This window comes from Leucopleurus acutus, assembly GCF_964270905.1.
Source record: "Leucopleurus acutus genome assembly, chromosome: 15".
Taxonomy (NCBI): Eukaryota; Metazoa; Chordata; class Mammalia; order Artiodactyla; family Delphinidae; genus Leucopleurus; species Leucopleurus acutus.
Genome location: NC_139157.1, coordinates 34,042,573 through 34,066,566, shown reverse-complemented (window position 1 = coordinate 34,066,566; position 23,994 = coordinate 34,042,573). Strand labels below are relative to the sequence as shown.

Sequence of the window (23,994 nt, the reverse complement as noted above, 5' to 3'; positions counted from 1 at the left end):
AAAACTAAACCACATTTTGATTCTGCCTTTAGCATAATGCTCTGAGCTACTCATTACGGGGAACACTTAAAACGTAACTACGGATGTCATAATTCGACAAACTAATCAGTCTTTTTAAAGTATATACTGATCAAGTTTAATGCATTTGTAAATAAAAAACAGCCACTGTATTTTTTTAAGTTGGTTCTACATAAAAACACTGAACAGTTTCAGTAATCTGAATAGTTCATGCAAAAAGATATTAACGTATACAATATAATTCAACCCTCCCCCAATTTTTTTTAAATGTGGTTAAACAAAATTTACCTGAATTTCTAATTCAAGGAAAGCATACCCATGACTCCAACATCACGAATGAAATGGTGATGATGCCCCAATCTGTATATCCTGCTCTCTACCCTCTCTATTGAACTGTAGATCCATGAATATAACTGCCTACCCAACATCTCACTTCTAAAACTAAACATAGCAACCTCCCTTCCAACACTTTCCCAATGTTTTACCCCTTCAAGTTAAAACCTGTCACTATACCTTACTTTTCCAAGCCAGAATTCCTTCCAATGCGTCACAAAATTCTACTGATTGCAACTCTCAAATCTCTTTCATCTCTGCCTCAGCATTGGAATCCTTATCTGCACTGCTTCAGTTCAAGTACTGATCAATTTTTTGCCTAGACTGATATTAGAAGCCTTCTAAATCTCCTGAAATCTCCTTTCAATCCTTTTCCCAACAACCACTAGAGAAATATTTCTAAAAACCAAACCATTCTAAACATTTCAGTAAAAATATTCAAACCACATATTCTTTAACTATTCTTTAAAAATCACTCCCTTGAACAAAATATTCTAATGTATTAAAAAATAATGTTAAAAAGTTAAGATGTACTGATAGATGAATAAAAAGTTGGAAAGATCGATAAATATGTGATATAGGAAGTACAACAAAAGGAAAATTGTAGTGGTATTCAATGCATAATTCTTTCAGATATTCTGCATGTTAGTAATTCTTTAAATATTGGAGAAAAGTTGTTTTTAGTGAAATGGCTTGTTATGTAGAAATGGCTAATATTTACTGTGGGTTATTTCTGCGCTAAGTAAGCATTTTGCATGCATTATCTCTAGTGGTGTGCTGGAAAATGTTTAGCACTTTCAACATGGTTTTGGCTCTCCCGAAAACAGAGGAGGTGGTGAGAGAAAATAGTCCTGATTTGCAGCATTTGCCAATCTCCATGCTCTAATATTCCCACTACAGTTTTAAGCTTCCCAAGACAGAACTGGAAGAGATAAGCATTGTGTCATATCTCCAACATACAGATAAAATAGACATAGATAGTCTCAAGAACGTAGATAATAGTTCACTATATTAAAATAGTTAGGAACCTTTGAGTATGTATTACTTTTGTTTAAAATATAATTGATATAATTGTAAGTTTGTATGATTTATTCTTTAATACTGATTTTAAAACTGGCTGGCAAAATTCCTGAAAATTTAACAATCAGTTCTCAGCTTTAGCACGTGACTGATTATCTCACAAACAGCAAGTTGGGAAGGTACAATTATTTATCATAATTTTACAGATGACAATATGAAACATTAGAGAGATTCTTACTTGCCCAGTAGTAAATATTAGAGCCAGCTTTTAATCTAGATTTTACTGACTCACAAATCTCAGCTCATAATTGCTCATGATCTGCTACTTCATAAAATTCTACTCCTACTTCAAGGCTCCTTTGTGCTTCCATAAAGCCTGAAAGCACATCTATTATGCCACTTATTGGTCTAATTATTTACCTATATACCTACCTGCTAAACTCTCCGGGCAGCTCAGCAAAGATATGCAATCAGGCAGCCTGGATTTGAATCTAAGAGTTTACACTAGTGCCTGGTGCATAGTAAGTACTCAATAAATGGTAATTACTATGATCATGATTCCCCACATTTTGAGTGGCTGCAGAGCAGAGTCTTCGTTTTAGAATACCCAGCACTTAAGGCACTATCTGGCATGTAGGACATACTCATGTAAAAGAAAACAAGAAAATGCAATCTGTGGGACTTCCCTGGTGGCGCAGTGGTTAAGAATCCACCTGCCAATGCACGGGACACGGGTTCAAACCGTAGTCTGGGAAGATCCCACATGCCCCGGAGCAATTAAGCCTGTGCGCAACTACTGAAGCCCGTGCGCCTAGAGCCCGAGCGCCGCAAAAAGAGAAGCCACTGCAATGAGAAGCCCGTGCACCACAACGAAGAGTAGCCCCCGCTCACCGCAACTAGAGAAAGCCTGTGAGCAGCAATGCAGGCCCAATGCAGCCAAAAATATAAATTTAAAAAAAAAATTCTTCTTTTAAAAAGGGAGTCACATGAATGTTTAAAAAAAACAAAAAGAAGTGCAATCTGAATTATAGTTTTGGTTTTCTCATCAAATAGCTGTAAGATGTTGATCAGATTACCTCACTAACTGAGTCTCAGTGTGCAGAATAGTGATAAATGGGGGACATGGACTTGATTAATTATAAAGTACTTTCTTGTGCTAAAACTGCATGACTGAATGCATGCCCTTGCTGGTCCATTAAAGTGTACTAATACAGTACTTACAGAGTAGTTGAAGAGTATGTGTCAAGTACTTTTCAGCCACGTAGAAAAAGGACAAGTGCATAATCCTCACTGCAACATTCACAACAGCCAATCACTGGAGTTAGCCTAAACTTTTATTAGAATGGTTAAATACATTCTAGCACATATATCCAATAGAATATTAAGCAATCACTAAAGATGATGGTTAGAATGTCCTGTAGAAACATGGGAAATGAGTTAATATCACAGCAAATAAAATAAGCAGAATGTAAACTGGTATATACATCTTAAAGAAAAAAGCATGGGCATGGAGAAAACTAATACTGCATTGACAAAAATGACAATAGTTGCATAAACACTGTAGTGTTGAAAATGCTTTTTAAAGAAATTCTATTTGTGAAATTTACTGTAATGCTTTGTTATGGATAATTTATAAAAACTATTCAGGTGTATGTATTCTAATGAAGTCTTTACAAAATCTGGGACTTCCAGTAAGGCACCTCCAAAAAAATTAAGCTTAGGGATAGTTAGTGCTCCCCTAGCACATTTTCTCCTCCTAAGCAGAGCAAAGCTGGTTATTTTAGAGAGCAGACACATGCACAGTGCACACATATACCTATGATGCGGAATTCACCAGAAGAGAGAATGGAGAAACACAAAAGGGAACTCTGGAACAATAATTCTGCTTTTCAGTATTCCTCAGTTATATAATTTTTAAGGTGGTATCCAAATTGTTAAAACTGATTGCAAAAATTTTAACGGAAAACCTAAACTGGTTCATTTAAGCTGAGAAAATCAAATATTAATTTAATTCAATGAGCTTTTACCTGTTGTAAAAGTGACTGGTTCATTGATATAACTTAGCCTTACAAAAATGCATGTTTCTCTTGGTGGACAGTAAGCCAGAAATAAAGAGGAGGCAGAAATTAAAGGATTATCTGAGCAGCTGTTGCTTTCCAGAATAAGCAGAGTTCTGTATTCTACTGATGTACTTTATGTGAGTTGGAAATACAGAGGAAAATAACCCATTTAAGTAAAATTAAATAGAATGAGTCAGTTTCCACATTCTGTCACTTGTTAGAAGTTAACTAAGTTACCTGTTAATTTTACTTTTAAAAACAAGATAAATGAGAGAAGTTGTCATCTCTTCACTTTTTGCCCAGCTCTACCATAGTGCTGGTAGTAGTTCAAAATTCACTGACTAAATGAAGGACAACCGAACTGCTGGCCCAACCCATCAGAAAGTCTATGTTAAAAATCTGATGTATATAAATTGTGTTTTAAGAAAACAAAGCTTCATGCTCTACAGCATCATCACGTTTCATGCTAATGCACGGTGAAGGAACAGCTATTGTTATCTTCATATTGCAGTTCTTAAACTACTAGAGTGAGCTCCAACATATCTGTCCAAAAATCACAAATTCATCAATATACCAATTTGTTTTTAAGTTACATTTTTTCCCAAAAGCTTTAAAATGCCATCGTATAATGGTGATAAAATGAGTGGCAGCTTAAGATTATGTTGTTCAGTATTGGATAAATTAAACCTCTAAAACATGTTCTTAAACTTCTTTTATTGTTATAATTTACTGGATGGCAAAAAAAGAAAAGTTAATGAAGTATCTAAACAAACTTGTCAAAGAATACTGTCATTTATATTTCAAAACTACATATCCATTCCACTGTTCACCTGTAAGATATATCTTAGAGAAGAAAAAGGTATAGAAAGCAATATATTATGATTTCCAATAAATGTTACCGTAAGTTTTGAGTAAGCATCCTATGTATATGGTGCTCTTGACTTAAGAAATGCCTAATAATTGGCAGAGAAATTATTTCACTTTCCTTCTATAATTACTGTTAAAAGGGGATCCTATTATATATATATATATATGTATATATATAATATGTTAAAACAAAGGTATTTTGACAGTAAAGTATTATAGATTCACATGTAAGAGTACAAAAAATATGATGTTCATATATTTTAACAGTACCAGCTTAAAACTACAATAACACATAAAAATAAACTTTTTTGATGACTATTTTTTTATTATGAAGTATTACATAGGGGTAGGAAATAGTAACAAAGCCAGAGAATGAAAGATGAGCTATTTTAACTCAAACTTCACCCATATTATTTGGCTGAGACAATTAAAATGGACATCACTCAATGATTTCTAGGCCATATCATATGTAGTGACAGCTGAATTTGCACGTATCTTGCTTAGGGTGACATGAACGCATGAATTTCTGCCCTTTGAAGTTCATTTTTTGTTGGGTTCACAAAGTGTAACATAACTTACAATACTCGAGATTAGAATCCACTCATTATTTTTCCTTCAAATATGCTTTTTTCTCCTCTGTAGTTTATATACAGGTTGGTGAAAAGGAAAAAGGATGGAAGAGTCATCCTTACAGTAATTATTAGCTATAATAAGGCCATATCTTGTAGGAAGACAGTGAAGATCAAAAAATGAAATTCTCAGAGGATGATCACATCCTCAGATTTTAAGAGTAAAGTTAAATTATGAAAATAATGATACCTCTTTATAAAGTAATTTTTTCCACTCAAGAAATCGTACAGAATGACCAACACTCTTCAAAAACACTAACTAGAATGGTTCTAAATAAGTGAGTTCCAAAAATAATAAGCTGTACTCCTTCCCCACCAAACCCTGCTCAAGAAAACGGGACTGCAATTTTTTTTTTTTTTTTGCCAAAGCCTGACTTTAAGAATTTTGCTTTTTATTCCAAAGCAAAGAAAATAAATTATAATTCAAATAAGGAAGTAAACAGGCAGTGACAACTGAAGACAAAGGTAGATTCTCCGGATAAAAAGAAAGAAAATCAAGGAGAAGTCTGTGCACCAGTGTAACCACAATGGCACCATTGAAGAGGTCTGAAGTTCACAGGCTGAGTCTCTTGAGCCCATCCTTCATACAGAACACATCCTTTAGTGTTTGATCAATCTTGACCCATAGCTTCTTTTTTTTTTAACATCTTTATTGGAGTATAATTGCTTTACAATGGTGTGTTAGTTCCTGCTTTATAACAAAGTGAGTCAGTTATACGTATAAATATGTTCCCATATCGCTTCCCTCTTGCGTCTCCCTCCCTCCCACCCTCCCTATCCCACCCCTCTAGGTGGTCACAGAGCACCGAGCTGATCTCCCTGTGCTACGTGGCTGCTTCCCACTTGCTATCTATTTTACGTTTGGTAGTATATATATGTCCACGCCACTCTCTCACTCTGTCACAGCTTACCCTTCCCCCTCCCCATATCCTCAAGTCCATTCTCTAGTAGGTCTGTGTCTTCATTCCCATCTTGCCCCTAGGTTCTTCATGACATTTTTTTTTCTTAGATTCCATATATACGTGTTAGCATATGGTATTTGTTTTCCTCTTTCTGACTTACTTCACTCTGTATGACAGACTATAGGTCCATCCGCCTCACCACAAATAACTCAATTTCGTTTCTTTTTATGGCTGAGTAATATTCCATTGTATATATGTGCCACATCTTCTTTATCCATTCATCTATTGATGGACACTTAGGTTGCTTCCATCTCCTGGCTATTGTAAATAGAGCCGCAATGAACATTGTGGTACATGACTCTTTTTGAATTATGGTTTTCTCAGGGTATATGCCCAGTAGTGGGATTGTTGGGTCATACGGTAGTTCTATTTTTAGTTTTTTAAGGAATCTCCATACTGTTCTCCATAGTGGCTGTACCAATTTACATTCCCACCAACAGTGCAAGAGTGTTCCCTTTTCTCCACACCCTCTCCAGCATTTATTGTTTCTAGATTTTCTGATGATGGCCATTCTGACTGGTGTGAGATGATACCTCATTGTAGTTTTGATTGGCATTTCTCTAATGATTAGTGATGTTGAGCATCCTTTCATGTGTTTGTTGGCAGTCTGTATATCTTTGGAGAAATGTCTATTTAGGTCTTCTGCCCATTTTTGGATTGGGTTTTTGTTTTTCTGATATTGAGCTGCATGAGCTGCTTGTAAATTGTGGAGATGAATCCTTTGTCAGTTGCTTCATTTGCAAATATTTTCTCCCATTCTGAGGGTTGTCTTTTGGTCCTGTTTATGGTTTCCTTTGCTGTGCAAAAACTTTTAAGTTTCATTAGGTCCCATTTGTTTATTTTTGTTTTTATTTCCATTTCTCTAGGAGGTGATTGACCCATAGCTTCTTAATTCTACCCATGTCACTTTCTTCTTCAGATATTCTTATGTTATTATCACTTAAGACATTATTAAGATATTATTTTACTGCTATTTCTACTTCCTAATATCAAATAAAAACCTAGGACCAGAGGGGTATCCAGGATATTTAATGGAACTGATGCTGTTATTCAAATCATTTTCACCTGTCAGCTTTACTGCATATGCAAAATTCAATAAAAACAAATGAAGCCAATAAAAAGAGTACTTAATGATACTGTTAACAGACTCAGCATGTAGTAAAGTACTGTGGATAAATTAAAAGTGTCATTTTTACTGGTACCAAATGCTTTCTAGCAACGAAATAAGTCAAAAGAAGACAATTTTAAGCTGAAAGCAGCCCAACTCTACTTAATTAGTTACACAGCTATTAGAAAACGTGTCATAAACTGTACGTATGGTTAAAAGTACATCCCATGCCTGAGGCAAAAAACAAAAGGGGCAGTGGGAAAGAGGATTTCATATTTGTTTACCTTTCATGACTCTTATACTGGGGTTCCTAGCATTATAGACTACTAGGAGACTTAACAGAAGTTGCTTATATTATAAATGAATCTCTCTCTCCATTGAAATTTAGAATAACATTGCTATCATCCATGGGCCCCAGAGAATTCAAAAGCAACCACACAAATTACTTGGATAATTTAAATTAGGATGTGAGGGACTTCCCTGGTGGACCACTGGTAAAGAATCCGCCTTACACTGCAGGGGACGCGGGTTCGATCCCTGGTGGGGGAACTGGGATCCCATATGCCGCGGAGCAACAAAGCCCGTGTGCCACAACTACAGAGCCCACACACCCTGGAGCCTGCAAGCCACAACTAGAGAAGAGAAAACCCACACAGCACAACTAGAGAGAAGCCGGCGCACTGCAACTAGAAAGAAACCCCAGCGGACCGCGCGCCGAACGAAAAAAGATTCCACATGCCTCAACAAAGATCCTGCATGCTGCATCTAAGACCCGACACAGCCAAAAAATAAAATAAATAAAATAATAAATCTTTTAAAAAATAAAATAAAATTAGGATGTGAATTATAATTTCAATTTAATGCCTCCATCTGTGCATATAGTTTCCCTATGTGTTAGAAGAAAGGAAAAAGAGAAGGCAAATCATCCTTATGGTGACTACCGGCTGCACATTGTTTTATACATTATTTCACAGTTAAGGAATTAGGGATAAGGCTAACAGAAGTGTTAATCCAGCTGTGTTCAGGAAAGAATGGTTGATATTGTTTTCAAACATATTGCGTGAGAAAAATGGCTTTGGGGTCAGAAATTAACCCCCTCATCTCTGGAGTTCCAAAGTGCTTTGTAGTTTTATTATATAACTTACTATACTTTTATTGGTATTATGGTTTCTTACACTAGACTGTCAGTTCCTGAAGCGTAGGAAGCCTGTCCTACTAATGTTGTATCTTCTACAGTCCTCAGCATGGCAATGTATACAACTCCAACCTCAATAAAATTTATGAAATGAATAAATATCCCACCAAATACACAGTAGCTCTTGAATTTCTCTCCAATCCTTCATAATTTTCTCCTCTACAATAACGTATTATACCATGGATTTTGCATGCGCATTAAGGACACTGGTTGACCCACATATTTGAAAAAGAAAAGTAAATCAAACAATAAAGTAAGTTAGATCACCTATAAAATATCTTTAAAATCCCTTTAACGAAAGGAACTTTGATTATTAGAAATGACAATATTTCCAGGAATTTATAGATATCCTATTTCTGATCTACAGTAAGAGAGACATGCTATAGTGAAGATAATAGACAGCATATTTTGATTATAAGCATGATTTCATGGTTTTTCCGCTCCCAGTCTTTCCTTAGTTCTAACTCCTCTTCCACAGAGAGATGACCTTTCTAAAAGCAAATCCAGTAATGTCAATCTGCTTCTTAAAAACAACAGGATAGCAGCCTGGGCTACATTAGCCCTGGCCACAGCCCACCTGCAGCTTCTGTTCTACCACAGCCCAGAGTCAGCCAATGCTCCATCTATTTTCATAATCCAAAAAACATCAGCAATGTTAACAACTGGGATAAGCATATGGTTCCCTCTGTTTTTTATTCTGTTTTCTGTTCTTTCTGCCTTAAAAACTCATAGTCAATTTTTAAGATCCAGTTTAAAAGCCATCTTTTCCTGGTGACAGCTTCTCGGAAACACTTTCTTGAAAAACAGGAAGAGCTTCACTGCTTTCACTTTGCATTTTACTCTTTGTTTATAGGGCTGTCCCTCGTGACTACTAGGAACTTAAGTGCAAGGCACTGCTTGTATAACTTTGAAGACCTAGTATTTAACCCAGTGCTATTAACAAACAACAAAGCCAATAAAATCTCTCTGAATAGATAAATGTCTTTCAAACTGAAATATTCCCTACAGAATCTGAAAAACAAAATCAGGTTTTACTCACTAAAAAAGAAAAGAAATCTATAAGAGGGTTTTACTCTTTTAGATTTTTAAGGAAATTGAAGAACTGTTGTTTTCCATTATTTTTCTTATGGCTTTTTAGATTTAGTTTTTTTACTTCAATAATAATAGCATTGCCTTTAAAATTTTTTGCTCAGAAACAATAAAGAAGCCATGTAAAAATCATATTAATAAATTTCAAAAAAATTTTAAAACAAGCACTGATATAAGCCTTCAACTGAAATCAAACCATATGGCAACCTTATACTGTTAAACCATACCAATTCTTACAGAGCTGTTTATTTTGTTTTTTGTTTAACTGCAAGGCTGAGTTTCAATGATAAATAGTCTTTGTGATTGATAACTATCTTAGACCACAATAAAAATCAATATATGGTTCCACTTTGCTGATGATACTATAGCTAAAAGACCAAAATTTAATTCCTTACTCTGTGGTTTCTGGTGTATGCCTCGGTATTGTTTTGTTTTGTTTCCTTCCATTTTGGACTTAGGAGAGAAAAAAATGCAGTTTTAGTATATGTTTACGTTTAAAATAAGACACTCTCTTTTTCACTGCTTCATAGATCTACATTTTTCAATGAGAATTGTCAAGAGCGCTGAACTTCAATATAAGAGTAGAGAGTAGCTTTCCCAACTGTGTAAATATACTACGTTCTGGACACCCTGAACTCTTGACTTTCCCTATGAAGAAGATGCTGTTAAAATGTCAGTTAATCGTAAAGCAGTGCCACAATGGGTTACCCAGAAGCAGAAGGCAATTTAAAAGAGCAATTTTAACATGCAATTGCCAAAGCAAGCAATGCAGACAATTTCTGATGATGGCATATTTTATTTCCATTTAATAAGAGAAAGAGAAAACTGTATTTTCTTAGCTTCTGTACCAGATGGTATACCCAGAGGAAATAGACACACTGAAAAAACAAGTGTGCTTTCTTTGACTGTTCAGTGGAGTTTTTGAATTACTTCCCATTTAAGACAATGTCACATTTATACCTTTTTAAAAATGTATAAAATGCCTGAAAAAGCATTATGTGAACAATAACATGGGTCAGGCTGTAAGCTAACAACGAAGTAATCATACCCCTCAGGCACATAGAGAAGCATGAGGCAAGTGTAGGTGGCTACAGGCACCAGAGGCTGTAATTACCACCTCTCCTAACTTGAGTAACCCTGAAGCAGGTAATTGCACTTACCAAATGATTTTAATGTACTTCAGAAAGAAAACAAAGACACAGCTTTGGCAACTAGGTAGGACATTTTCAGCAAAGAATAGTGTAAAACATTTTTTACACTTCTTTAACTGTTTAAAATATTTAAGAGTGTATACTTGAGTGTCAACACACTAATCAATTGTGCTTTTAATAAAATTAAAGTTGCAAACATTAAGCTATGTTTTCTCAAGGAATAATTCAGCCATGAAGATTCAATTTTTTAAAATGTACATCCCTCCCAGACGTCATACTTTCATTTACTCAGGCTACACTCTTCTTCTGAAAGGGGGTGGGGGTGGGAAAGATCGCCTGTAGTAGGAGAAAGAGGGGAAAAAATTCAGGCTTTTCAAGTTCCAGAAAATGGGTGTGAGCCCCGGTTGCCCAGTTGGCTGAGGTTAGCCAAATCATTGTTTTTATTTTGTTTTTCTTGAATCTTAGATTCACCAGCTACAAAATTGGGATAATAATATCCAAATAATTATAAAGCAGTACCAATCAATACTGAATTATGAAAATCTACACTTGCATTTAAAATACAAAATATACTCATTAATACATAAATAAAACCATTTCATTAATTTGCTGTAAAATTATTTATTGACAGATCTCTGCCAAGAATGAAAAAGTTTACTATTGCCAGAAGTAAAATTTCAAAGGCTTAACTACATTAAAATGGAGTTTTTAAGACACTAAATAGTAACTAATTTACTCTTTGATAGGTCCCTAGTAGTCAAAAATTGTTCCTCTGTGATACACCAAAATAAAATAAGAATTTCTGAGAGACTGAAAGTAATCATCATCCCTTTGTTACTTATAAGAAATTCATGTGAAATTGATATCAGACACATACATATAGCTAAAAAAAATTTATACTTATCTTCAAAGGCTTCTTGGTGGTCTAACATGTAGAATGCATTAAAATAGCTATTTCAAAACAATAAATATTTACTCAACCAGATGATATTAATGGTAAAACACTACCCTACACCATGACATTCTCCTAATATTTGTTAAAATGGAATGGTTTATAGAACCAGTATTCAGAGTTTGCACAATTTAATAGAATTAGATGGGAACTTCTCCAAAAGTTATGTTTGGTGTCTTAAAGGGATCATTTCCCCAGACTATGAAGAATTTTTGTACTAAATATCAGATAATGTCATAGCATAAGTTGTGTTCTATTTTGTTGTTATAAAACACCAGGCTGAGTCTAGTGATGATGCTGGTGTTGGTAGGGTCTGAGGGATCTTAAACCTGGGGAAAGGAACCTTGAAGAGAAGTGGATGGACATCATAAATTTAACCTTTACTGACTCTGTATTTAGACATGCAATGTTTATCAATTATATCCAACTTCTGCTTTTCAGGATTATTTAAAAATTAATAGAATATATAATTGCATAAGCTTTCCCTCTTTTTCTAATAATAGAGCAAGATTAGTAGACATTCCTATAAAACAGTAACCAGTTTTTCTACAATCTACAATGTACCTGGAAATCTAGTTTATAAGCACTTTTTTTTTAACCATAAAACCTGCATCAAACACACCTTATGAGGACATAAATAAATTAATAAAGATATGTGACAAAGACTCACCACATGTGAAAGATAGTTTTAAATAAAACTTTTTACATTTGGAAGTAAAACTACAGATGAGTGAGCTTGATACCATTTTATGCCACAGAGCCTACAACTTAAATGTTTCTCAAATAACATATCAGAAAAAAAGACCAATATTATTTCAAAATGTCAAGACATTTATAAATTTGAAAGCAGCTATGAGTGTAAGTTATTTTTACTCTATCCCCTCCCATACAGATAAGGTTATTCTCAAAGTAAAATATCTCAAACACTTTACAGTCCTATTTTTACTTACTGCAGCTCAATATGCATTCTGAACATAAGTATTCAATAGGGATAAATCAATGCTCATCAACATGTTCTTTTCATCCACTTAATAGAGCATAACTAGCCTTAAAACACAATTTCATTATCCATTCACCTGTCGATGGACATTTAGGTTGCTTCCATGTCCTGGCAATTGTAAACAGTGCTGCAATGAACGTTGGGGTGCCTGTGTCTTTTTAAATTATGGTTTTCTCAGGGTATATGCCCAGTAGTGGGATTGCTGGGTCATAAGGTAGTTCTATTGTTAGTTTTTTAAGGGACCTCCATACTCTTCTCCATAGTGGCTGTATCAATATACATTCCCACCAACAGTGCAGGAGGGTTCCCTTTTCTCCACACCCTCTCCAGCATTTACTGTTTGTAGATTTTTTGATGATGGCAATTCTGACTGGTGTGAGGTGATATCTCATTGTGGTTTTGATCTGCATTTCTCTAATGATTAGTGATGTTGAGCACCCTTTCATGTGTTCGTTGGCAATCTGTATGTCTTCTTTGAAGAAATGTCTATTTAGGTCTTCTGCCCATTTTTGGATTGGGTTGTTTGTTTTTTTTATATTGAGCTGCATGAGCTGCTTGTATATTTTGGAGATTAATCTTTTGTCAGTTGCTTCGCTTGCAAATATTTTCTCCCATTCTGAGGGTTGCCTTTTCGTCTAGTTTATGGTTTCCATTGCTGTGCAAAAACTTTTAAGTTTCATTAGGTCCCATTTGTTTATTTTGTATTTTATTTCCATTACTCTAGGAGGTGGGGCAAAAAAGATCTTGCTATGGATAAAGAAGATGTGGCACATATATACAATGGAACACTACTCAGCCATAAAAACGAACAAAATTGAGTTATTCATACAGAGTGAAGTAAGTCAGAAATAGAAAAAGAAACGCCATATGTTAATGTACATATATGGAATCTAAAAAAACAGTACTGATAAACCTAGTGGCAGGGCAGGAATAAAGACGCAGAGTAGAGAACGGACTTGAGGACACGCGGGGGAAGGGGAAACTGGGATGAAGTGAGAGAGTAGCAATGAGATATATACACTACCAAATGTAAAATGGATGGCTAGTGGGAAGCTGTTCCACAGCACAGGGAGATCAGCTGGATGCTTTGTGATGACCTAGAGGGGTGGGATAGGGAGGATGGGAGGGAGGCTCAAGAGGGAGGGGATATGGGGATATATGTATACTTATAGCTGATTCACTTTGTTGTACAACAGAAACTAACACAACATTGTAAAGCAATTATACTCCAATAAAGATATATTTATAAAAACCCCACAGTTTCATTTATTTGCCATCTCCATTGGCCTTCACACCAATGGCCGATTTCAAATAATTCCTAAGTTAAAAAATTACATTATATTAACAACACATTGTGTGGTACTGTAAATTTTTAAGGATCTATTTTGATGAAATAAAAAAATAAGAAGGCAGATGAGATATTTAAAAGAAAGAAGTTAGGGCACAAAAAGTCACAAGGAAGATCTCTGGAATAGTAAATCAACACTTATTATTTTAATTTGTATATACCTTATAAGGATTAAATGTAGGCAGAAAAAGGTAATTTTATCAGAAAATATGTGTAGGCAATATCTTCAGTAAAATGGACATCACTATTCATCTTTTTATGTTAGCACTGGATATTAATTTTGGAAGAGTGAGCTACTTCTCAGTTTCCATACTGTCTCCTTTTTAAATTATTTCTCTGACTAGTTGAGGTTGTAGAGTTAAATTGTTTTTCCCCTCAGGAAGTTCATCTACTACAATAAGAATAATTTGTCACATTACCTAGAATGAAAAGACATAGCTGTACAACAAATCTGAAAAGGAATTTGTGTGATTTAGGCTGAGCCATGGAGACTTACCCAGTGTTTTTGAGGTTAAGCTATTTTTCAACCACAGGATAAATGTATGACACCAATCAGCAAATTACTAGACTCTGTTGTCTACATCTGAGACTAATGATGGAGCCGTTAAGCTTCCTATTGGTGAGCATTTTTCAATATTAATATATGAAATATATTGATATTTACAATTAATATATAAATATTAACATATAAAAATTGAACCAGAATAAAAAATATTTAGGGATGACAGTACATTAGGTAATTGCATGGATTTTGCTTTGATCTTAGATCAGTACTCTTGGTGGGTAGCCTCAGAATACTGTAACTGCTAAACAGATGTTAAAGAAACGAAAGACATTTTACAGGCATTTACATTTTCATAGATCCCCATGGTCTTAGTTTTCAATTTTCAGAACCTAAATCTATAAATGTTCAAGACGCATAGACCCAGGTACTAACTTTGCAGGTGTTTCAACATAATGCTTGATGGATAAAAAATGTTTCTTTCAACTGACCTAAAAAATTAAACTATTTTCAACAATAAAATAAACAGTGCACTAAAAGTATACTCTAATAACTTAGACAAACTTTTCAGTGGCTTTTAATAAACAGCTAACATTTTCTCTCATTATAACAATCGTACAATAAGGAACTAGGATGTATGCTTTTATATTACTTTTTATTTCACTTTTTATTCTTTCTTTGTGTTTTCTCCATGTGCTATTATTTTCACCACTCTGCTTCAGGCATTAGGAGGGCAATATAAGGCTTAAAAACATATGGAAAGCCTCTGTATTTTACAGCTGGGTGCCAAGCTGCTGCATTCATTCTCGACAACAGGATTTTCTGAATAGGAGGGTTATCTTACTGAGGACTGGCTCAGAGTAACTTTTCTTATGTGTATTATCAGATATGGCCACTGCACTGACCATAACAAAATTATCGAGGAAGACAATTTCCACATAGTAGAAAGGTATTCAACGTTTGCTTGAACTGCAAAGGTTTTCTCTCTATATAATACATTCACCTGCATCAATCAGAGATTTTGGACTAAATATAAGCAAGCCAAGCAAAATTACCATGCATGAAAAGACTGTGGATTCATAATACTACTGAAAGATAAACGAGAAACATTCACACTGCCCTTAAATCACTCAAATTTATGACATACTTAAGGCTACAACTGGAACTCTTAGAATAGTGTGACTAATCATGTACCAAATAATTAGTACTTTTAATACTCTATGAATATTGTATGTCTTATGCTAGATTCCTTCACTGGCAGAGTGGCCGGCTCTTCAGTCTTACCTGCACATTTGGTTCTGGTGATTAGTGGAGGTCCTGGAAGCCCCGTCCCGCCTTCACCAGGTCTTGTAAGTAGAACACGGATCTCATATTCAGTATCCGGATCCAAATGCCATAATTTATAAGTTGGAGCATTGACTGCATGGGTTTCTGTCCAGGATCCTGATGTCATTCTGTACTCTACTTCTTTCAGAATGATGGGACCATCACCAATGATGGAGTTGGCATTTAGCTGAATCAGCAAATATGTAGGCCCAACACCAAGCAGCTGCGGAGGAGCAATGGGTCTTGGTGGTTCTAGGAGAGACAAATGTGCAATCTCATTACTTAAAAATCCAAACGACTATAGTACATAGATATAGTAATATCTCTTGAAGTCTAAAGGCTTAAGGAATAATTTATTTAGGAGTTCATAATAAATGCTTAAAATTGGGAATGAGTGGTCTGGAAACTGTACTTTTAAAGAGCAAATACTTTCACAGATGGAATATGACCCTTTTACCACAAGTTTTCTTTTATTAAAAACATACCTCTCCGGGAGATAAATTTGTAAAGACACGGTTACCAAGGGAAATAAAGAGAAAATATTTAGAGATGGATAGCTCTGATTAGCAACTAAACACAGTACAGTTGATCTTTGACAGTCTTGGCGTACTAAGACCTTTACAAATCTCAAAATTAATGAATACTGCTATAACTCATTTCGTTCATGAAATATGGCCAAGTATTGTTTTTGCTTTTGCTGCTTTTGTTTTGTTTTTTTCTTTTTACTTCTGAAGACTTCCTGCAGATGAAATGAAAAGACGGCATAGCAAAGCTGAACTCAGGGGCTGATGCCCGGTGCTGACTTGTTTCCATACATCCACCTCTCAGTGTAGGAAACTGAAATGTACACGGGGGAAAATCACAAATCATTGTATATCACTGGCCTTTGTGAGTAGCATGTGATAAGGCAATGCATCAGGTATTAAACTCAAATGTCAAAGGTACACTGTAATTTAATTTTGAATAGCTTACATAATTTGCTTGAAAGAAACTTTGGGAAACATTATACCAATGTTTGAACTTATGGAAATGATGAATAATGAATTAGAGCATTTTTCCCTTTAACAACAATGAGGTGAAATTTGATACGGAATTTTATGGACCCCATAGCTCTAGCTCTGTCCATATGGTCTCCAATTAGTACATTGCTATCAGGTGGGATCTTCTTTGAATCTCTGGAAGAACATTCATTGGCGAGGCCAAAAGACTTTAAAGGAAAGTGTTAATCTATAAAAAGTGATAACTGCCCCTAAATTCTTTTTTTTCTTTCTTTTTTTTTTGCGGTACGCGGACCTCTCACTGTTGTGGCCTCTCCCGTTGTGGAGCACAGGCTCCGGACGCACAGGCTCAGTGGCCATGGGTAACGGGCCCAGCCGCTCCGGCATGTGGGATCTTCCCGGACCGGGGCACGATCCCGAGTCCCCTGCATCGGCAGGTGGACTCTCAACCACTGCGCCACCAGGGAAGCCCCCCTAAATTCTTTTGAAGGTATTTTTAAAATGAGTTAAAGCAAATTATATGAAGAAAAACTTAAATGGGAGGAGCTTCAAGATGGCGGAAGAGTAAGACGCGGAGATCACCTTCCTCCCCACAAATACCTCAGAAATACATCTACATGTGCAACAACTCCTACAGAACACCTACTGAATGCTGGCAATAGACCTCAGACTTCCCAAAAGGCAAGAAACTCCCCACGTACCTGGGTAGGGTAAAAGAGAAAACAGAGACAAAAGAATAGGGACGGGACCTGCACCAGTGGGACGGAGCTGTGAAGGAGGAAAGGTTTCCACACATTAGGAAGCCCCTTCGCGGGCAGAGACTGCGGGTGGTGGAGGGGGGGGAAGCTTCGGAGCCGCGGAGGAAAGCACAGCAACAGGGGTGCGGAGGGAAAAGCAGAGAGATTCCCGCACAGAGGATGAAGGCCGACCGGCACTCACCAGCCCGAGAGCCTTGTCTGCTCACCCGCCGGGGCGGGCGGGGGCTGGGAGCTGAGGCTCGGGCTTCGGAGCTTAGATCCCAGGAGAGGACTGGGGTTGGCTGCGTAAACACAGCCTGCAGGGGGTTAGTGCGCCATGGCTAGCCGGGAGGGAGTCCGGGAAAAAGTCTGGACCTGCCGAAGAGGAAAGACTTACTCTTGCCTCTTTGTTTCCTGGTGCGCGAGTAGAGGGGATTCAGAGTGCCGCTTAAAGGAGCTCCAGAGATGGGCACGAGCCGCGGCTATCAGCACGGATCCCAGAGACGGGCATGAGACGCTAAGGCTGCTGCTGCCGCCACCAAGAAGCCTGTGTGCGAGCACAGGTCACTCCCCACACCTCCCCTCCGGGAGCCTGTGCAGCCCGCCACTGCCAGGGTCCCATGATCCAGGGAAAACTTCCCTAGGAGAACACACAGCGTGCCTCAGGCTGGTGCAACGTCACGCCAGCCTCTGCCACCAAAGGCTCGCCCCGCACGCCGTACCCCTCCCTCCCCCTGTCCTGAGTGAGTGAGCCAGAGCCCCCGAATCAGCTACTCCTTTAACCCCGTCCTGTCTGAGAGAAGAACACATGCCCTCAGGCGACCTACATGCAGAGGTGGGTCCAAATCCAAAGCTGAACCCCGGGAATTATGCGAACAAAGAAGAGAAAGGGAAATCTCTCCCAGCAGCCTCAGGAGCAGCGGATTAAATCTCCACAACCAACTTGATGTACCCTGCACCTTTGGAATACCTGAATAGACAACGAATCATCCCAAATTGAGGAGGTGGACTTTGGGAGCAATTTTATATATATATATATATATATTTCCCTTTTTCTCTTTTTGTGAATGTGCATGTGTATGCTTCTGTGAGTGATTTTGTCTGTATAGCTTTGCTTTTACCATTTGTCCTAGGGCTCCGTCTGTCCGTTTTTGTTTTTGTTCTTAGTATACTTTTTAGCGCCAGTTATCATTGGTGGATTTGCTTTTTAGTTTGCTGCTTTCTTCTTTTTCCTTTTTACTTTAAAAAGATTTTTTTAATAATTATTTTTTATTTTAATAACTTTATTTGATTTAATTCTAACTTATTCTTTCTTTCTTTTTTTTCTCGCTTTTATTCTGAGCCATGTGGATGACAAGCTCTTGGTGCTCCAGCCAGGCGTCAAGCCTCTGCCTCTGAAATGGGAGAGCCAAGTTGAGGACAATGGTCCACAAGACACCTCCCAGCTCCACGTAATATCAAACGGCGAAAATCTCCCAGAGATCTACATCTCAACGCCAAGACCCAGCTCGACTCAATGACCAGCAAGCTACACTGCTGGACACACTATGCAAAACAACTAGTAAGACAGGAAAACAACCCCACCCATTAGCAGAGAGGCTGCCTAAAATCATAAGGCCACAGTCACCCCAAAACACACCACCAGGCGTGGAACTGCCCACCAGAAAGACAAGATCCAGCCTCATCCACCAGAACACAGGCACTAGTCCCCTCCACCAGGAAGCCTACACAACCCACTGAAACAACCTTAACCATTGGGGGCAGACACCAAAAACAACGGGAACTACGAACCTACAGCCTGCGACAAGAAGACCCCAAACACAGTAACTTAAGCAAAATGAGAAGACAGAGAATCACACAGCAGATGAAGGAGCAGGGCAAAAACCCAACAGACCTAACAAATGAAGAGGAAACAGGCAGTCTACCTGAAAAAGAATTCAGAATAATGGTAGTAAACATGATCCAAAATCTTGGAAATAAAATGGAGAAAAAACAAGAAACGTTTAACAAGGACCTAGAAGAACTAAAGAGCAAACAGTGATGAACAGCACAACAAATGATACTAAAAATTCTCTAGAAGGTATCAATAGCAGAATAACTGAGGCAGAAGAACGGATAAGTGATCTGGAAGGCAAAATAGTGGAAATCACTACTGCAGAGCAGAATAAACAAAAAAAAATGAAAAGAATTGAGGTCAGTCTCAGAGACCTCTGGGACAAGATTAAACACACCAACATTCGAATTATATGGGTCCCAGAAGAAGAAGAGAAAAAGAAAGGGACTGAGAAAATATTTGAAGAGATTATAGTTGAAAACTTCCCTAATATGGGAAAGGAAACAGTTAGTCAAGTCCAGGAAGCACAGAGACTCACATACAGGACAAATCCAAGGAGAAACACGCCAAGACACATAGTAATCAAACTATCAAAAATTAAATACAGAGAGAAAATATTAAAAGCAGCAAGGGAAAAACAACAAATAACATACAAGGGAATCCCCATAAGGTTAACAGCTGATCTTTCAGCAGAAACTCTACAAGCCAGAAGGGAGTGGCAGGACATATTTAAAGTGATAAAAGGGAATAACCTACAACCAAGATTACTCTACCCAGCAAGGATACCATTCAGATTTGACAGAGAAATTAAAAGCGTTACAGAAAAGCAAAAGCTAAGAGAATTCAGCACCACCAAAACAGCTTTACAACAAATGCTAGAGGAACTTCTCTAGGCAGGTAAAACAAGAGAAGGAAAATACCTACAATAACAAACCCCAAACAATTAAGAAAATGGTAATAGGAACATACATATCGATAATTGCCTTAAATGTAAAAGGATTAAATGCTCCAACCAAAAGACACAGACTGGCTGAATGGACAGAAAAACAAGACCCGTATATATGCTATCTACCCACTTCAGATCTAGGGACACATACAGACTGAAAGTGAGGGGATAGAAAAAGATATTCCATGCAAGTGGAAACCAAAAGAAAGCTGGAGGAGCAATTCTCATATCAGACAAAATAGAGTTTAAATAAAGACTTACAAGGGACAAAGAAGGACACTGCATAATGATCAAGGGATCAATCCAAGAAGAAGATATAACAATTGTAAATATTTATGCACCCAACATAGGAGCACTTCTATACATAAGGCAAATGCTAACAGCCATAAAAGGGGAAATCGACAGTAATACAATCATAGTAGGAGGCTTTAACACCCCACTTTCACCAATGGACAGCTCATCCAAAATGAAAATAAATAAGGAAACACAAGCTTTGAATGATACATTAAACAAGATGGACTTAATTGATATTTATAGGACATTCCATCCAAAAACAACAGAATACACTTTCTTCTAAAGTGCTCATGGAACATTCTCCATGATAGATCATATCTTGGGTCACAAATCAAGCCTTGGTAAATTTAAGAAACTTGAAATCGTATCAAGTTTCTTTTCCAACCACAACGGTATGGGGCTAGATATCAATTATAGGAAAAAATCTGTAAAAAATACAAGCACATGGAGGATAAACAATATACTACTTAATAACCAAGAGATTCCTGAAGAAATCAAAGAGGATATCATAAAATACCTAGAAACAAATGACAATGAAAACACGATGAGCCAAAACCTGTGGGACGCAGCAAAAGCAGTTTTAAGAGGGAAGTTTATAGCAATACAATCCTACCTTAAGAAACAAGAAACATCTCAAATAAACAACCTAACCTTACACCTAAAGCAAAAAGGGAAAGAAGAACCAAAAACCCCAAAGTTAGCAGGAGGAAAGAACTCATAAAGATCAGATCAGAAATAAATGAAAAAGAAATGAAGGAAACAATAGCAAAGATCAATAAAACTAAAAGCTGTTTCTTTGAGAAGATAAACAAAATTGATACACCACTAGCCAGACTCATCAAGAAAAAAAGGGAGAAGACTCAAGCAATAGAATTAGAAATGAAAAAGGAGACTGACACTGCAGAAATACAAAGGATCATGAGAGATTACTACAAGCAACTATATGCCAATAAAATGGACAACCTGGAAGAAATGGACAAATTCTTAGTAAAGCGCAACCTTCCAAGACTGAACCAGGAAGAAATAGAAAATATGAACAGACCAATCACAAGTAATGAAATTGAAACTGTGATTACAAATCTTCCAACAAACAAAACCCCAGGACCAGATGGCTTCACAGATGAATTCTATCAAACATTTAGAGAAAAGCTAACACCTATCCTTCTCAACCTGTTCCAAAATATAGCAGAGGGAGGAACACTCCCAAACTCATTCTACAAGGCCACCATCACCGATACCGAAACCAGACAAAGATGTCACAAAGAAAGAAAACTACAGGCCAGTATCACTGATGAACACCGATGCAAAACTCCTCAACAAAATACTAGCAAACAGAATCCAACAGCACATTAAAAGGATCATACACCATGATCAAGTGGGGTTTATCCCAGGAATGCAAGGATTCTTCAATATACACAAATCAATCAATGCGATACACCATATTAACAAACTGAAGGATAAAAACCATATGATCATCTCAATAGATGCAGAGAAAGCTTTGGACAAAATTCAACACCCATTTATGATAGAAACCCTCCAGAACGTAGGCATAGAGGGAACTTACCTCAACATAATAAAGGCCATATATGACAAACGCACAGCTAACATCGTCCTCAATGGTGAAAAACTGAAAGTATTTCCACTAAGATCAGGAACAAGACACGGTTGCCCACTTTCACCACTATTATTCAACATAGTTTTGGAAGTATCAGCAACAACAATCAGAAGAGAAAAAAATAAAAGGAAACCAAATTGGAAAGAAGAGGTAAAGCTGTCACTGTTTGCAGATGACACGATACTATACGTAGAGAATCCTAAAAATGCTACCAGAAAATTACTAGAGATAATCAATGAATTTGGTAAAGTAGTAGGATACAAAATTAATGCACAGAAATCTCTTGCATTCCTATACATTAATGATGAAAAATTTGAAAGTGAAATTAAAAAAACACTCCCATTTACCATTGCAACAAGAAGAATAAAATATCTAGGAATAAACCTATCTAAGGAGACGAAAGACTTGTATGCAGAAAATTATAAGACACTGATGAAAGAAATTAAAGATGATACAAATAGATGGAGAGATATACCATGTTCTTGGATTGGAAGAATAAACATTGTGAAAATGACTATACTACCCAAAGCAATCTACAGATTCAATGCAATCCCTATCAAACTACCACTGGCATTTTTTACAGAACCAGAACAAAAAATTTCACAATTTGTATGGAAACACAAAAGACCCCCAATAGCCAACGCGATCTTGAGAAACAAAAACAGAGCTGGAGGAATCAGGCTCCCGGACTTCAGATTATACTACAAAGCTACAGTCATCAAGACAGTATGTTACTAGCACAAAAACAGAAATATAGATCAATGGAACAGGATAGAAAGCCCAGAGATAAACCCACACACATGTGGTCACCTTATCTTTGATAAAGGAGGCAAGAATATACAGTGGAGAAAAGACAGCCTCTTCAATAAGTGGTGCTGGGAAAACTGGACAGCTACATATAAAAGAATGAAATTAGAACAGTCCCTAACACCATACACGAAAATAAACTCAAAATGGATTAAAGACCTAAATGTATGGCCAGACACTATCAAACTCTTAGAGGAAAACAAGCAGAACAGTCTATGATATAAATCACAGCAAGATCCTTTTTGACCCATCTCCTAGAGAAATGGAAATAAAAATAAACAAATGGGACCTAATGAAACTTTAAAGCTTTTGCACAGCAAAGGAAACCGTAAACAAGACGAAAACACAATCCTCAGAATGGGAGAAAATATTTGCAAATGAAAAAACTGACAAAGGATTAATCTCCAAAATTTACAAGTAGCTCATGCAGCTCAATATCCAAAAAACAAAGGACTGAATCCAAAAATGGTCAGAAGACCTAAATAGACATTTCTCCACAGAAGATATACAGATTGCCAACAAACACATGAAAGAATGCTCAACATCACTAATCATTAGAGAAATGCAAATCAAAACTACAATGAGATATCATCTCACACCGGTCAGAATGGCCATCATCAAAAAATCTAGAAACAATAAATGCTGGAGAGGGTGTGGAGAAAAGGGAACCCTCTTGCACTGTTGGTGGGAATGTATATTGATACAGCCGCTATGGAGAACAGTATGGAGGTTCCTTAAAAAACTAAAAATAGAACTACCATATAACCCAGCAATCCCACTACTGGGCATATACCCTGAGAAAACCATAATTCAAAAAGAGTCATGTACCACAATGTTCATTGCAGCTCTATTTACAACAGGCAGGACATGGAAGCAACCTAAGTGTCCATTGACAGAAGAATGAATAAAGAAGATGTGGCACATATATACAATGGAATATTACTCAGTCATAAAAAGAAACGAAATTGAGTTATTTTTAGTGAGGTGGATGGACCTAGAGCCTGTCATACAGAGTGAAGTAAATCAGAAAGAGAAAAAAAAATACCGTATGCTAACATATATATATGGAATCTAAAAAAAAAAAAAATGGTCATGAAGAACCTAGGGGCAAGACGGGAATAAAGACGCAGACCTACTACATAATGGACTTGAGGATACGGGGAGCAGGAAGGGTAAGCTGGGACAAAGTGAGCGAGTGGCATG

At 36.8% G+C, this 23,994-nt stretch overlaps 1 protein-coding gene across 2 annotated transcripts in view; it reads right to left on the bottom strand.

The window, feature by feature from the left end:
• The window catches only part of PTPRK (protein tyrosine phosphatase receptor type K), a 570,605-nt gene that overhangs the window by 200,968 nt on the left and 345,643 nt on the right, over positions 1-23,994 (bottom strand). For both annotated transcript variants that reach the window (XM_082855620.1, XM_082855621.1), the window contains exon 7: positions 15,519-15,812. In XM_082855620.1, coding sequence (XP_082711746.1) covers positions 15,519-15,812 — 294 coding nt within the window. The remainder of the gene's footprint in view (positions 1-15,518; positions 15,813-23,994) is intronic.